The 15,667-nt window shown below is 31.4% G+C and overlaps 4 protein-coding genes across 4 annotated transcripts in view; 1 reads left to right on the plus strand and 3 right to left on the minus strand.

Annotated features, from left to right (window-relative positions):
* HELRODRAFT_122760 (hypothetical protein) overlaps positions 1-675 on the minus strand; it is a gene marked incomplete at both ends in the record, with an annotated part of 997 nt that extends 322 nt beyond the window's left edge. Inside the window, one exon of the mRNA XM_009024524.1 lies at positions 18-675. Coding sequence (XP_009022772.1) covers positions 18-675 — 658 coding nt within the window. The remainder of the gene's footprint in view (positions 1-17) is intronic.
* A 1,718-nt stretch (positions 676-2,393) lies between these two features.
* Positions 2,394-3,809, minus strand: HELRODRAFT_135237 (hypothetical protein; the record flags this gene model as incomplete). The annotated part of the gene is made up of 4 exons (XM_009024525.1): positions 2,394-2,493; positions 2,693-2,817; positions 3,410-3,470; positions 3,748-3,809. Coding segments are annotated over 4 exons (348 nt in total), but the record flags the coding sequence as incomplete, so codon positions are not given.
* A 4,791-nt stretch (positions 3,810-8,600) lies between these two features.
* Positions 8,601-11,351, minus strand: HELRODRAFT_162275 (hypothetical protein; the record flags this gene model as incomplete). The annotated part of the gene is made up of 5 exons (XM_009024526.1): positions 8,601-8,654; positions 9,072-9,177; positions 9,242-9,345; positions 9,556-9,710; positions 11,291-11,351. 5 exons carry the CDS (start codon positions 11,349-11,351, stop codon positions 8,601-8,603), a joined length of 480 nt encoding a protein of 159 aa, XP_009022774.1.
* Positions 11,352-12,107: 756 nt separating this feature from the next.
* The window catches only part of HELRODRAFT_66729 (hypothetical protein), a gene marked incomplete at both ends in the record, with an annotated part of 5,217 nt that continues 1,657 nt past the window's right edge, over positions 12,108-15,667 (plus strand). The window contains 9 exons of the mRNA XM_009024211.1: positions 12,108-12,218; positions 12,419-12,538; positions 12,683-12,802; positions 12,910-12,961; positions 13,070-13,105; positions 13,170-13,261; positions 13,765-13,842; positions 14,006-14,151; positions 14,606-14,651. Of these exons, the coding sequence (XP_009022459.1) occupies positions 12,108-12,218; positions 12,419-12,538; positions 12,683-12,802; positions 12,910-12,961; positions 13,070-13,105; positions 13,170-13,261; positions 13,765-13,842; positions 14,006-14,151; positions 14,606-14,651 (801 nt within the window). The remainder of the gene's footprint in view (positions 12,219-12,418; positions 12,539-12,682; positions 12,803-12,909; positions 12,962-13,069; positions 13,106-13,169; positions 13,262-13,764; positions 13,843-14,005; positions 14,152-14,605; positions 14,652-15,667) is intronic.

The raw sequence follows: 15,667 nt of genomic DNA on the forward strand, positions 1-15,667 counted from the left end.
GATCTAGAGGATCCCACTAAGTTTGTTGTTTAGATGATAAAGAGCTAATTCATAATGACCATATACGGACTCTGCAGTTACAGTTGGAAAAAAATGCTCTTTCATTGAATCTTTGGAAACATCAGAAAATGTTAGCAAACTGTCTAGAAGGATTTGAAATGAATCCACACTGAACTCAAACTGACGTCTCATTGAATCAGCAAATTTCAATTCGATATTCTTTGCACGAACATTTGATAAAGAAATCAAACTCCACTTGTCAGTGTCATTAAAAATTTTAACCATTTTATGAACATAACCTTCATTTAAACTACAGAGTGACATTCGCTCTTTGCTAACCCCTTTTGGAAAAAAGTCAAGCAAAGAACCGAGAACCGATTCTTTTATTTTGTTTAAATCAGTTTGATCCTTCAGTTGGACACTGAAAATGACATCGTAATCATTAAACGCTTGATTATTTTCGTTTCCCAAAACGTAACTGGCTACACCGCCATTCAACCTGACATCTTTGACGTGAACGTCATTTTCGACTAACTTGTTTCTGACGACTTTCACGAAATCGATCAGTCTGACATTTAAAGTTGGAAAGTTGCCACGGCCGTGAATGGGAACAGTAGCATCCATGACACGATTCAAGCGATCAACTTGATCAAAGCACAAAACTTGGAAGCGTTCGTCAGACATTTCTTCCTTGTCCGGCATTTATAATAAAGATTGAATTTAATATGCAATTTATTAATTATTTAGAGGCTTTTTTTATTAGTTATCTCAAAAACAACAAATTCAATTCGAAAAATATGCTCTTTCTCGCAAAACGAAACAGCTGTTGACTGAAAATAAGCAAAACGAACGCACAACTCAGTTGACGATGTAATAATGCGCGCACGCCCACGCGCACACATTTAAGATTTAATAAAGCAATATCTGTATATTAAAAATATTAAGAGTAAAATTGTCATCGCGTCATATACTTATACTTTGTGTGATGTCTTTATAACATCCTAGCCAGAATTTAATCAAGAGACCCCCTACACATCGTATTTCGTCAAACAAGCGGTAAACTGAACTGAATCAATTTTTGACCAATCATATTTAATAAATCGTAACAGAAATATAAGGAACTTTCTGTGTCATTGAACTCGTCTGAAGTTTTGTTAACGGGTTATTAAAATGAGGTTGGGTCGTTCGATTTTCAAAAGTGACAAGTAATTGAAGCAATTAACCAGAAGATGGTCAGAAAGAATTTAGGCCACTTCTTTCCATCTGAGTGCAGAAACTAGTAAAGCAAATATGATCTATTTTTTATTAATTCTCTTTTAATTTTCAGATGTAGAAACAACACACACTGCACATGTAAATACACGTGATAGGAGAGGATATTTTTCATTTGAACCTCGCAAAAGAAGGAATAGGCTTTGAAACCATTACAATATTTAATTAGAAATGCTGAAAAGCAGCCAGAAAGAAGGAATCAGATATAAGATCCTATTATCTTCATTTGCAAAGCAACATCGTAATGAAAATATAGTAAAATAAACTGAAAATAGGTAAAAGAATATAGTAAGATACAATACAGAAATGAAGAAGGATAGATTGGAAAAGAAATGAATATTATAACTTACAAACAGTTCGGACATGAAAACAAGTCAATTAAAACCAGCGGGCAAAAGTTGTAAAAGCTAAAATTAAAACCATTTAAATTATCAAACTTTGTAGAAAGTAGAAAAATTAGAATGAAGTACCGAGAATGTTGTAAGAAAATAAAGAGAAGCGCTAGAGCAGTAAGAGCCGACGTACAATGACGTATGCACGGAAAACTTGGGCAATAAATAAAAAAGCAAGTGCAGATTGGCAGCGTTCAACGCAGAGTGCTACAGAAAATTGTCGGGAATCAATTGGAGACCGAATATATGAAACGAACTCAAAAGAAACCAATTTGGAAAACAAACAATTTATTTATAACACATACTAATAGACTTGGCAACGCTAACGGATAGATATCTAAAAAACTTTAGAGTAATTTTCGACTTGAATAAATAAACAATTTGTCCTACAAAAACAAATTTTAAAATACAATTTTACTTAAATTTTGTTCGAAGCGTTGATGGGTTAAGCTAATTTACATGAAAACATAAATAAAAACACTTTAATCATAAATGCATGCTAAAATGTAAGTAATGAAGTAAACGATATTAAATAAACTAATTATCATGTTGGAGTTCTTCAAAACAATTTCCACAAGTTGGATCATCGTTCTGAGTTTCAGAGCAAAAACTATCATCTCTCGTCGTGTTTTCACAATTGATGTTTTCATCACTCATATTTTTGTCATTATCGTCTTCTCCCTGTTCATTGATATATTCATCAAGACCGCTAGGATCAAAAATACGTTTGTCGGTTCTCTGAGAATTCATGTGATCTTGCATTTTTTTTATCATTCTGATGGGTACAGTAAACCCAACTAATTCATTTAAAGCCAGTCCGGGACAATCTCTTTCGTAAAAAAAAAATAAGTTCATTAATGAAAATATAATTCAAATGAAATTTATTTAATTAATCGGTGCACGTGCACAACGAAGACAGCATTTTGGTAGGCGTCAAGCCTACACAATATTGTTGTGGAAAATTATTAGCATTTAAGCAGTGTTAATAAATCTTATTTGTTGAATAAATTTAAAAAAAGCTTGCAGACCTGTATTCATCAGTGTGAGCAAGTTCTCTTATGTCATCGAGTATCAATATGTACGTTTTACCGCCAGTGGCTGACATGTAGCGATTCTCAACAAGCCATTGCTTGTCATCCTGATCGCTAGTATACTGCGTGAAACGTTTTAAAATAAAAAAAACATTTTGACGTAAATTAAAACAAAAAGGTACATTTAAAATCTTCATAATATATATTCCTTATAAAAACTCTTTCACTTAAAATGAAACCCAAAATTCAGAGTGCTAGCAAGACCGTTGCAAAAAATTTGTTTGATCCCAATAACTTTTTTCTATGAGTTAACAAAGCTTACAAAATAAGATTAACCTTTATCATGCTCAACCAGCATTCAAAATTCGAACCATATAAGTGTTATGAATTCCTGCAGTGAGTGGTCTGGATTAGATTCATCAATAAAGGCGAAGTTTTGAAAAATTAGACAAAATAATGTAGAACTGGAGAAACAAAAGGCAAAGTAAATATTGGAGTGTAGATCGTTTCCGATTCCAAAACGCCGTCTACACATGACCGTGATGACCATCCCTCACAAGATTTTCAACGTATATTCACCCCCGTTAGAAACAATATTGAGTTTCAAAAAAATTAACTTGTAACCTATTTTCTGGATAAAAAATCATTTTAAAAGCATATTCTATAAAGATCTAAGGTTTTTAAACAATTTTCAACATAAATATTCAAACAAACTTTAAACAAATCAGGATGTTTCATGTAAACTCTTCCCCTGGTAGCTCCCAAACCTAATGCTCTGCAAAATTACAACAATCGTTAAAATTATAAAAATCATCATCACGTTGATCAGACATCGTAAAGGAGTTTTCAAACACAGTTTCGTAACCACCACAAACACTATAGGTAGAATAAATGAGTTTAAATACGTTGTATCCCTTTACCTTAATGAAATCTAATCCGTTTAATGTCTTAAATTTTTACAAGTCTTTTTCGTTATGTTATTTATCAATAAATAAGAAATGCAATACATGTGAAAAATATATGAAAACATGAATATATAAGTTGTACTCTACTTGTTAGCCTTCGATCCCATTATGAATTCCGTCTCCGCTGTTAAGCGTTTGGGATTCCACTGAAAATGTTAGTTATAAACGTTAAGCTAAAGATTAACGAATGCCTCAATATCACTTATCTACATTTATCACATAAATATGTAAGAGATAACGCGTAAAAGGCTAGCGGGACTTTAACATAGAAAAACACAACATGCAAGAAATACAAGTTGATTCAATTGTGATGAAAACAACTTCGGCCTTAGCTTACAAGGTGCCAGAGTCAGATAAAAATGGTTAAGTTTTGCTTAATAACTAAATTAAAGATACCTTAAAAAATATATTATAAATTATTATATATTTGATTTTTTAGCAAAATCATTCATCATTCCCGTTTTAAATATACTGAAAGATAATAATACAATTTTTCATTACTGTGCACTGCTCAGTGCTCATTGTTCGTGGTTGTGAAAAATGAATAAAAATTTTTTCAACATTTCAACACTTTCCATAGTTAGATGAAAAATATGAAATCCTGGCCAAAGACTACAACTCGGACACCATGCTTGCTTCTCAAATTGTCAACCACAAAACAAGTGAAAGACGAAATATTCATGAATACAGAAAGCAATAAAAACACTTTATAAAAGTAGCAATTTAGTGCTAAATTGTTACAAAAATAATGTTATAAAAGTAACCATATGCAGATTTTAAAAAACCTCTAACAGCTAAAAATTAGATTAAAAAGATTGAAAAACTTTTAAAAGCCAAAATATCAAAGTAGATATGTTGGTTGGCATTGAGCAAAAAACACAAAAAATTCTGACCGCTAAGGAACAAAGATGTAGATCGAAATAACTTAGTTCATCAAGCTAGAGAAATAACATGGTTTATATTTTTAACCATAATCATAACCTTAATCATAAATTTAATCATAACCTTTGCTCCTTCTTTTTTCACGTGTTCTGAGTGCTTTGTTTTACTTGGGGTTGATCGTCTGATATAATAATAATAATCTTTCAATTGTTCGCACGATCATTTTGTTTAAGTTTAATGAATAATACCCAGAGTATGTCTTGTAATGAGCTGTTGCATGCTTTGCTTTCTAAAAAAAGAATACAAGAAATTTTAAACAAAGCTTAAATTGCAGGCAAGTGGGAAAAATGTATTACAAAGATTATTCTCAACAAATATTAATAAAAAAGATGAACTTTAGATAGCAGGGGAAGCTTTGAATCGGAACCAGAGGAGAACGTTCTTTTCCTTTTTCTTGGTTTTATAGTTTCAAATTCATGAACGACACTCTGCTCAGCAGCCATTTTTGAAACTTTATCTGCGCAATGTTTCTCCAAGTTAACCTCATACATTTTCTTGGCCTTAAAAACAAATTAAAGTGCACAATAATGAACAAAAATTTGTTCTAATTTCATACATAAAATTATCATATAATAGAAACTCAATTTTGACACAAAACTGAATAAAGCTTCAAAATGTGAAGCAAATAGTAAATTTTTTCCAAATAGTGAATTTCTATAATTGTGTAATTAGCGAAAGAAAAACTTGAGAAACGAAAATGAACAAAAGGAATTTTCAGAAATAACGAGTCTGCAAACAAAAAACTAATTTATTTTAAAAAACGTTCATCACTTCATAACTTATAAATTAATTTCAAGATAAATTATTTACTTCTTCTAATATTTGACAACAGACATGGTTCATGTGTTCTTCTGTTACTTCATTATTTTCAGAATTTTGTCCATTTATGTTTGATTTTGCTGGAATAAAATATATCTGTAAAAATTTGTTTTTCTAAATGTATTTCACAATTTCAAATTATTTTATAAAAAGTCATTCATGTATTTCCACGTCATTCCAAACCGATGATACAATAAACTTGAATAACTTTTTAAAAAAAAACTGTATTACTAATTTATTGTGACCCATCCCTGTTGTATCTACTTTAGTCCAAGAAGAACATATAATAGGCTCAAGAACAATTATTAATTTTCATCACATCCCTCATTTACTTATTATACTTATTTAACTTGAGTATACAACATGTTTATATATATATAAATCAATCAATCTTCGTTTTGCGTCCAGAGACCCGGTTTCCCCGAGGTAGGACGTTGTGTTCTTTGCCATCAACTTTTTGAGCCAAATTAGACGATCAGTTGTATCCATTTCACTTAAATTTAGAGCTTTCATGTCTTGCTCGATTGTTTGCGACCAGGACTTCTTTGGACGGCCTTTGGGACGTGTGCCAGGTACTTCAACATCTGCAAGAAAAGTTATGGCACTGTTTCCACTTCGTTTGACATGACCAAACCACCGCAGACGGTGTTGCCGGCATTCGTCCTTTATATCATCTAAATCAGCACGACGCAGGATTTCGGTAGATTTGATGTGGTCCTTAAGACTAATTCGTTGCATCCATCGGAACATTTTCATGTCGATTCGTTAAAGTTGTTGTTCCAGTTTGGTTGTCATTGGCCATGTTTCTGCACCATATAACAACACCGGACGTATCACAGATTTATAAAGTCTTGATCGTAGTGGTAGTGGGATGTCACGCCGCATCAATATAGAGGCAAGGAGATACCATTTATTCCAGGCTGCACGTATGCGTGCTCGAACGGCAGCTTCAGCTGTTCCAGTACAATCCAGAACATCTCCTAGATATTGAAACGATGTGACTTTCTCTATTTTAATGACTTCAAAACAGTGCTATTTCGAATTTGTTGTTGTGGATTGATGCAAGCAGGACAAACAAAATTGGACACTTTAGATAAAGTACCAATTATTTTTGAACAACGTTTGTGACACCACTGGTTACACTGCTGACACTTGATTGAATTGTTACCTACAACAGCTTTACAAACTGAACAGGGCCATCGTCCAGTAGCTGTGGATTGGATGGGTTCACCAGTGTTCATTGCTTTGGTTTTGCTGATGTTGACTTTGAATCCATGATCGGCGAGTCTGGTGTTCCAATCTTCAAACATCTGTGCTGCATTCTGTTCAGACGTGGCTGTTAAAACGATATCATCATCATATACTAGATTCCAAATGTCACCAGTGCGTATCGGTTTTGTGATTTCTTCCATCACGGTTATAAATAACAGTGGACTGAGAATCGAGCCTTGGTGAACTCCAACGCCGATGTCAAATGCATCTGTGTTTCCAACCGTTGTGCTGACAAGAGTCTTAGTATTCGTATACATTTCCATCACAAGTCGAACAAGATATTCTGGAATGAGTTGTCGACGTAGACTCCACCTGATTGCTTCACGGGGAACTCGATCAAATGCTTTTTCAAAGTCTACCAAAATGTGTGATAGTTGTTGATGCTTTGCGAGGTACTTCTCTTGCAGTTGCTGAAGGATGTGAATTGCATCAAATGTTGATTTCCCCGCTAGAAAACCAAATTGATAATTTCCGATTGTGATGCACGACGTTAATCTTCTCTCAATGATTTTTTCAACAATTTTCAGGGAGTGTTCTAACAGACGTATACCCCGATATGATGAACAGTTCAATGAATCACCTTTGCCGTTGTATAGCGGGACTGTCATGCTATAGTTCCATTCAGTCGGCATTGAGCAATTTCTCCAGATTTCACAGCAAAGTTGTAGTAGTATATATATATATATATATATATATATATATATATATATATATATATAGGCAAGTTCACAGTCATATGTCATATTTGGAAAATATAATATTTTGGCTAAGGATTAATTGAAATATTTCAAGACATAGTGTACGTTATATATTATATATATAATACGTAACAATCACTCAAAAAATAAAAGTGAAAATAAATATTATACAAGAATTACGTAAAATTCAACCGAAAATTTTGATTCAATTACTAAAACTAATTTATTAAAAACTGACACTTTTTCACAACAAAGCAAATAAAACACAGCAAAACAGCTTTATTATTCTATAATTTTCAAAAAACTTTGTGGTTGCTTTTTTTCTGTTATTTTGCTTAAAAAATTTTATTAACCACATCAGAGCCATGAGTCTTCTCAAAAAATCCAAACAAATACTTAACATTTTAATATTATATTCTATTTATTTATTCAAACTAATTAATGTCTAAATATTGACATAAAAATATGATTTTCGTTTTTTCACAGCTAAAATTAAGCGTTTTCCAAACATCCAAATAATTCGCGGATTATAAAAACACAGATATGAAAGAATCATATAAACTGGAAAATAATCTGCCTCATGATACATTCAGGAGAACCAAATTGTCATACTCTGTTGAATCAGAAACTTCAGGTACATGTTCATCAGGAGAATCATTTTTATAGATTCAAGAATAGATAGATAGCTCCCACAAAACTCAAAATATGCTGTTGAAACATTGGCAGACCACAATGTCATTTATTTCCCGATCATTTACAAGTTGTTGCTTATAATAGCAGTTCTGTCAGTTTCAACATCATCAGGCGAATGAAGCTCATCCACATTAAACATATTGAAGATAATTGAAAACTCTTCAAAAAACAGTTCAAATGAAAAATGTTTGAATGCTTTAACTTTGCTTTCCATTTAAAAGTATCTAAGTGAATAAATATAGAGTTTAAATTCAATTAAGACAACAGTCATTTAGTGTAGATTTATACACGTTTTACTTTTTTTAATTTGCTTGATACAATGAAAAATATTATAAAAATCTAATTTGTTTAAATTACACATCTTCAATTGTTTGTTATGTATAAAAAATCTGGACAGATCGATCTCCAAATAAAAATTCTACGACGGACATGTAGTTTGGAGTTGGTAAAAAAGTTTATTCATAGTTACTTATATAAACTTTTGTATAATACGGTGACTTAAAATAAAAAATACCTTTATGGTTGACATACAACATCTTTGAAGCATATTAAAAGAATCAGCAAGTTTAGCTAAAATTTGATTTAAGATGATTACAGCAATATATAATTTTAAAGTACTATGTAAAAAAGTATAAAAAATTTCGTCTTCTCTAACATGATTTTTAAAGTATTCAGCAACATTGTATAATTTTTAATGAGTGCTTTGAAAGAGAAATGTCAAGATATCCACTCCAATTCAGTCAGTAATTGGAATGGTACCTAATCTTTTTATTACAAGGAAAAGCAAGTAGTAAAATACCAGGGTGTTTAAATTACTACCTTGCACAACTTAGAGTATACAGTACTTATCATATTTAATAAATAAATTTTAATCACTTCTCAAAATTTTTACAAGAGTTATTCAAAACAAGAAATGAAATTGTTTGAATTGTTGCATTTAATGATATTTCTGTATATATTAAAATTATAGTAAAGTAAAAAACTCACATTTAGATATTTTTTAATAATTTTACTGATCTCATCGTTTATAGAACTTTGAATAACTTGCCTCAACATGTCAAGAGACTGTGCCGTGTTTTGACAAAGTCCATACCTTAATTAAACATAAAAAGTTATTTGAATATTAAAACAGTAATTTTAAAATGCATATAGTATACCAGGGTATGTTGTTGAAAGTTGAGTGCCTGCTATTTTTGCTGTTTACTAAACCATATGGAAAATTGTTTATATTTGACAACCTTCTGTTGAAAATTCTAAGTGGCTTAAAAAGCACAAATAATTTTATTTGATTAGAAAATTAAAACTAGTTAAATTCAACATGAATAAAAAAACACTAGAAAAATATTCATAAGTTAGCAAATTATGACAAAAGTAAATTTTCTAGTTTGCTGAACTGACATTCCATATTGAAAATCATATTGATATTGAAACCAACTAACACTGCTAATGAGTAATGTAATGACTAACTAACTTCCAGTGTTTTGGAGGAATATTCATTGAAGCAACTTTTATAAACATCATATTTGTTTTCTTGATGTCCATTTATTAGCAAGGCTGCTAAAGCTTTATGGCTGGCTGAGGAATTATTTGTAGTGAAGTCCATGCTCTCACGATTGTTCAAACAAACTTAAAAGTTAAAACAAACGCGGAAGTATATAAAAAATTAATAAATAACTCGATCAACCACAAAGTTTTCTTTACGGATTCTGTTTAAAAAAGTTTATGAAACGCGATGCTATGCAAACGAAAACCGTTGAATACTTGGCCAAGTGCTAAGTCGGAGATCTGTTCTGAGCGGCTCTCAGTGGCTCTGAGTAAAATATTTTTCTTGATTCTTGAAAACTTTTTTATATAAAAGTATAAAATACATATATTAATGTACATCTATTTATTCTATGAATTTAAAGTATTCAAAGTTTATGTTTCAACCATATTATTAGAGCACAAACATACCTTATTACAATGACTCAAATATCTCTTGGAGTAATTCAATGTATCCCAAACTAAGTTTCTCTAAAGTTAAAGTTTAAACTAACATGTTTTAAGAAATCTAAAAACTTTGCTACTACTACTCTTGTTAACAACAGTGACGTAGTCAACGTTTGTAATTACAATTACAAATAATAATTTTTCCCAGAACTAAACTTTGTTTAACTCAACTGACGACATATCTTCATTTAAAAAAGTGTTTATATGAGTTTCCTTTCAGACAGCCAGTTGGTGATCCATTCCAAAACTACCTCCTATTAACATGCTTCCCAGCTTCTTAGTTAATCGCATGTATTGATAATTTCAGTTTAAAATTCGTGTTAATAGTGGAAAAGTGTCAGATGATATCGTCGGCATCATTTCGTCTTGAGAGATGATGGCGTAGCTATAGCAATCTGCACCACCAAGAATAGCTATAAAGGCCAATGCCCGAGTGACGATCGGTTCCACATCTGGCCCATGCACAGGCAGACAGCCAGTTGGTGATCTACCTCCTACCTCCAAAACTACCTCCTATTAACATGCTTCCCAGCTTCTTAGTCAATTGCATGTATTGATAATTTCAGTTTAAAATTCGTGTTAATAGTGGAAAAGTGTCAGATGATATCGTCGGCATCATTTCGTCTGTAGCTATGGCAATCTGCACCGCCAAGAATAGCTAAAAAGGCCAATGCCCGAGTGACGATCGGTTCCACATCTGGCCCATGCACAGGCAGATGGTTGTTGGTTTTGTTAGTTTGTTTGTGTGTGTGTGTGTGTGTGTCTGTGTGTGTGTGTGCCATGCCAGTGTGCGTGTGTGGGTCACAGGCAAAAAATAATGATGCTGTAGATATTAATTACACGGCGTTTGTATATTGGGCTTACCCTTACATATAGGTACAAAGCATTCTAAGTATGTGTCAAAAATGCTTGAAGTTTAAGTGTTATAGCTCAATTTCCGTTTTTTTATTCAAAACTTTGTAAAGCGATTAAAGCATATTTAGCTAAGTGTACCTTGTGTTTTTCTGTAGCCGCTGTAGTACAATGTAGTGCATTTCGTTTGTTATTGTTTTGATTGACTTACCATAAAATTTCGAGTTTTTGAAGATGCTACCAAACCAGTCCAACGATGGTAATTTTTACAGTGTTTTATAAACTATTTTTCATTAATTTGTTTAATTTTTCATACAAACCAACGAACAATGAACTAGGAAAGGGGCCCCGCAAAACTAACCCACCTCCAAGAAATATGCCACTGAAACTGCCTGCTTTCAATCCAGCTAAACCTCCTTCATCCATGCCTACAACGTTCAACAATGATAGCATACTAAAGCAATTGAAACATCCCACTCAGATGTAACTACATTTTCCATATATATATATTTGATTGATTATTGATATATATATATATATATATATATATATGTGTGTGTGTGTGTGTGTGTTTGTGTGTGTGTGTGTGTGTGTGTGTGTGTGTGTGTGATTTTGATAGCAGTATCAGTATAATATAAAATAATTATAGACTAGCACTAGGACTTAGAGGTACATTATATTATATTATTATAGTTTGTTATAGTTAGTAGAAGATCAGGTTGGTGACTTTGTTTAGTAGTTTAGTTTTAAATTTTAAAGAGTTTAATCTTTGAAGTAACTTAATGTTCAAGCTTCAAATAGTTAATAGTAGATATACTTTGTAATTAATAAATTCAATTTTAAAATTTATTTATTGGTTAAATATTAGAATTTTTTTATTGGTTAAATATTGATATTAAAAATAAATTATTTTTATTAAAGTGAACGTTTTAAAAAACATAATATGGAAAACACTGGAAAGTTGCAAATAGAGGATAAGGTTGATAATATGATGAATATCTACATTTTTTTATAGTTTTATGAATTCTTCATTCTTAAATATTAAACTTAAAAACTCTTAATATTTTATAATGAAAATTTTATTTTATTATGCAGCGGTTTTTAATAAACATTCATTTTAAATATTATTTTTACAAATGTCTTATATAATAATATAAACATTTCAAATCTCTATCATAGGTGTATAATTTCACATCTGATGATCTTACTGATCATGGTGAAATAGGCAGGGGGGCTTATGGCACTGTTAACAAAATGTTCCATGAAGTCAGCAACACTGTCATGGCTGTCAAAGTTTGCCTCATTTTAATTTTTTAACATTTTTTGGAGTTTTCTTATTCTATTTAATTTCAATATGGACAAGTAATATGGTTTGAGATATTTTGTATTTGGGTTCTATTTCTTTAAAAATTTAAGTCTTCTGTAGTCATTTTATTGTATGTGACATTTACTTAAGTTGTAGTTTTCACTGATAATAAATGAACATCTTCAAGAGAATCAGATCAACAGTTGATGAAAAGGAACAAAGCCAGCTGTTGATGGACCTTCAGGTGGTCATGAAAAGTAATGATTGCCGTTTCATCGTTAAATTTTTTGGAGCATTGTTCAAGGAGGTAAATCAGATATTTAGAAATATTTCCTTATAATGGGTATATTATTTATTTGATTTATAATAAAAATTTTATTCAAGCAAAAACATTCTCAATGTTTATGTTTTTTTTTCAAATCTACATTGTCCAAAACAAATCATACCTCAGGGTGATTGCTGGATATGCATGGAGTTGATGTCCATATCACTGGACAAATTTTATAAGTGCATACATGTCATCATGAAGCAACATATTCCTGAAGACATCATGGGGAAAATTACTGTGGCTGTCAGTGAAAAATTATTATTGTTTCCGCTTTCTAAACTTGAAATGCATCAAATGTTTTTGAATTTTTTATTCAGTTTTTTAATAATTTAAATTTTTGTCCCTTACAGACACTAAGGGCATTAAATTATTTGAAGGAAAACTTGAAGATAATTCACAGAGGTTGTTTTTCCATTACTTAAATTTTGATTTAAACATAAATTACTAAATATAATATAATTGAATATAAACAGCACTTCTGCATACAATACTTTTTCTTTAAACATTCAGATGTTAAACCATCCAACATATTACTAGACAAATCAGGTATGGGTTTATAATAGTTTATTAATAAAAAATATTGATTTAATTGTTTGAATGAATTTTATAGGAAATATAAAGTTGTGTGATTTTGGAATAAGTGGTCAGTTGGTTGATTCAATAGCAAAGACAAGAGATGCTGGTTGTCGACCTTATATGGCAGTTTGTATATCATTTCTCGTTCAGTATATTTTACGATCCTTTTACAATGTGATTGGATTAGTGATCATGTTCAGTTTTTCATGCATTTTGTAAAAATTTCACCTCCATGATAGCTATAGTAAGTTTTTTTTAATTTTGTATAAAAAGTAGGTGCAAAACTGTAGAAAAAATTAGGTCTAAAATGAATCTGCCAAGCCAAATAATATTAGCAGACTATTATTATTACTTTATTCTGATTGAATTTAAAAAAATCATAATTTTAGTTTTGGCTCATTATTTAGACAAAGCAAATCCACTAAATCAAAAAATTATTGCTCTTATTTATAGCGAACCATTGTTTTTAATGATGTCAATTGAATTAGATTTAAACTGAAATTGAAAATGTTAAATCTACTCCTATTAATTGTCTAAAATCTATTTTTTCATACATATTAATATTCAGTCCAACTTTTAACATACCCTTATATATTAAAAGTAAATTAAGTTATCACATTTTTATAAAGCCCGAAAGAATTGATCCAAAGAATTTTGGCAGGGGATACGACGTTAGATCCGATGTTTGGAGCTTGGGTATTACATTGGTCAGTTTAATTTTTTAAGAAATTTTGTTTAATCGTCTTCTCTGCGCTTGTACACATATATTATTAGTTTCGGGGAATTTCTTCTTTTTATGTAAAAATTAGAACTGATTACGTTCTCTTTTTTGCATTTGCCACCAAATTTTTCATTTTTTCTACTGGCAAGATTGAGGCTGCGACCGGTAAATTTCCTTATCCGAAGTGGAACAGCGTGTTCGACCAATTGACCCAAGTAATCGAAGGAGACCCACCCAGGCTTACCCAAGCAGATGGAGACTTTTCAAAGGAATTTATTGATTTTGTAAACACATGGTTAATATTTTTTTTATTGATGTTTATTATTAAATCATACCATACTAATTTAAAAAAAAGTACTTTTAATGTAATTGTGGATACATATTAATATTTAATATAAATGAAACAAATGTAATGATGTAATCAGGATTGGCCAAACTTTTGTATTGTATGTGCATTAATTGTATTGTATTTGTGTTATGATTTGTTGTGGTTATGGCTTTGATATCTGGTTTAGCATAGTCTCAAGATCAGCATGAAATATTAATTTCGAATTTTTTTTTTTAAATGGGCCATGGCTAAGGATGATTTAATTTACGCTACTTTGACGGTATTACACACACACACACTCATTCATATATTTGAATTTATTTGTTTATTTTATTTATTTATAAATTAATAAATTAAAACTTATATTTAAATAAATTATAATTATGCTCAGTTGCTCAGTTAATATAATTTTTTTCAACAGCTTGATAAAAGATGTAGAGTCAAGACCAAAGTATAATTCTCTATTGGTAACTTATTTTCTATATATATATATATATATATATATATATATATATATATATATATTCTATAAATTCTACCGAATGTTTTTTTCGGTAGAATTTATAGATTATTGTAAAAAAATATATATATATATATGTGTGTGTTTGTGTGTGTGTGTGTGTGTGTGTGTGTGTGTGTGTGTGTGTGTGTGTGTGTGTGTGTCGGGCCCATAGAGAAGGTAACAATGGAGGAAGTAGAGAAAGCAGTTAGAGAAATGAAACTAGGTAAGGCGACATGGGTTTCGGAAGTGGCGGCGGAACATATAAAGGCGAGTGGGGTGATAGGAATTGAAGTTATGATGAGAATTGCTAACAGCATGTTTGATGATAAAGGTATACCTAAGGATTGGCGACACAGTGTGCTGGTGCCGTTGTTTAAGGGCACAGGAGATGTGAGAGATTGTGGGTCACATAGGGGTGTGAAATTGCTAGAGCATGGAATGAAGGTAGTGGAGAGGGTGCTTGAGAGAAGGTTGAGAAATATGGTGACAGTTAAGTGTGGGTTTATGCCTGGTAGGGGAACGGTGAATGCGTTGTTCATACTGAGAATGTTGCAGGAGAATTATAGAAAGAAGAAACGAAGATTGTACATGTGTTTTGTGAATCTAGAAAAGGCTTTTGATTGAGTACCGAGGAAGGTCATTGAATGGGCGCTGAGGAAGAAAGGAGTGAATGAGAGACTTGTTAAAGCTGTGATGCAGCTGTTTGAAGGGGCGAAGACAAAGGTGAGGGTCGGAAGGGGGATGTCGGACGTTTTTAGTGTTAAGGTAGGAGTGCATAAAGGATCAGTGTTATCACCGTTTTTGTTTGCAATTGTGATGAATGTTGTGTGTGGAAACATAACGGAGGGGTTGTTATTTGAGATTTTGTATGCAGATGATTTAGTCTTGATGGCCTATAGCATGGGAGAATTGCAGTTAAAATTTGACAGATGGAAAAAAGTTATTGAAAAGAAAAGGTTAAAAGTTAATATTGGTAAGACG

The sequence above is a fragment of the Helobdella robusta genome, assembly GCF_000326865.2.
Source record: "Helobdella robusta unplaced genomic scaffold HELROscaffold_4, whole genome shotgun sequence".
In the NCBI taxonomy this organism is placed as follows: domain Eukaryota; kingdom Metazoa; phylum Annelida; class Clitellata; order Rhynchobdellida; family Glossiphoniidae; genus Helobdella; species Helobdella robusta.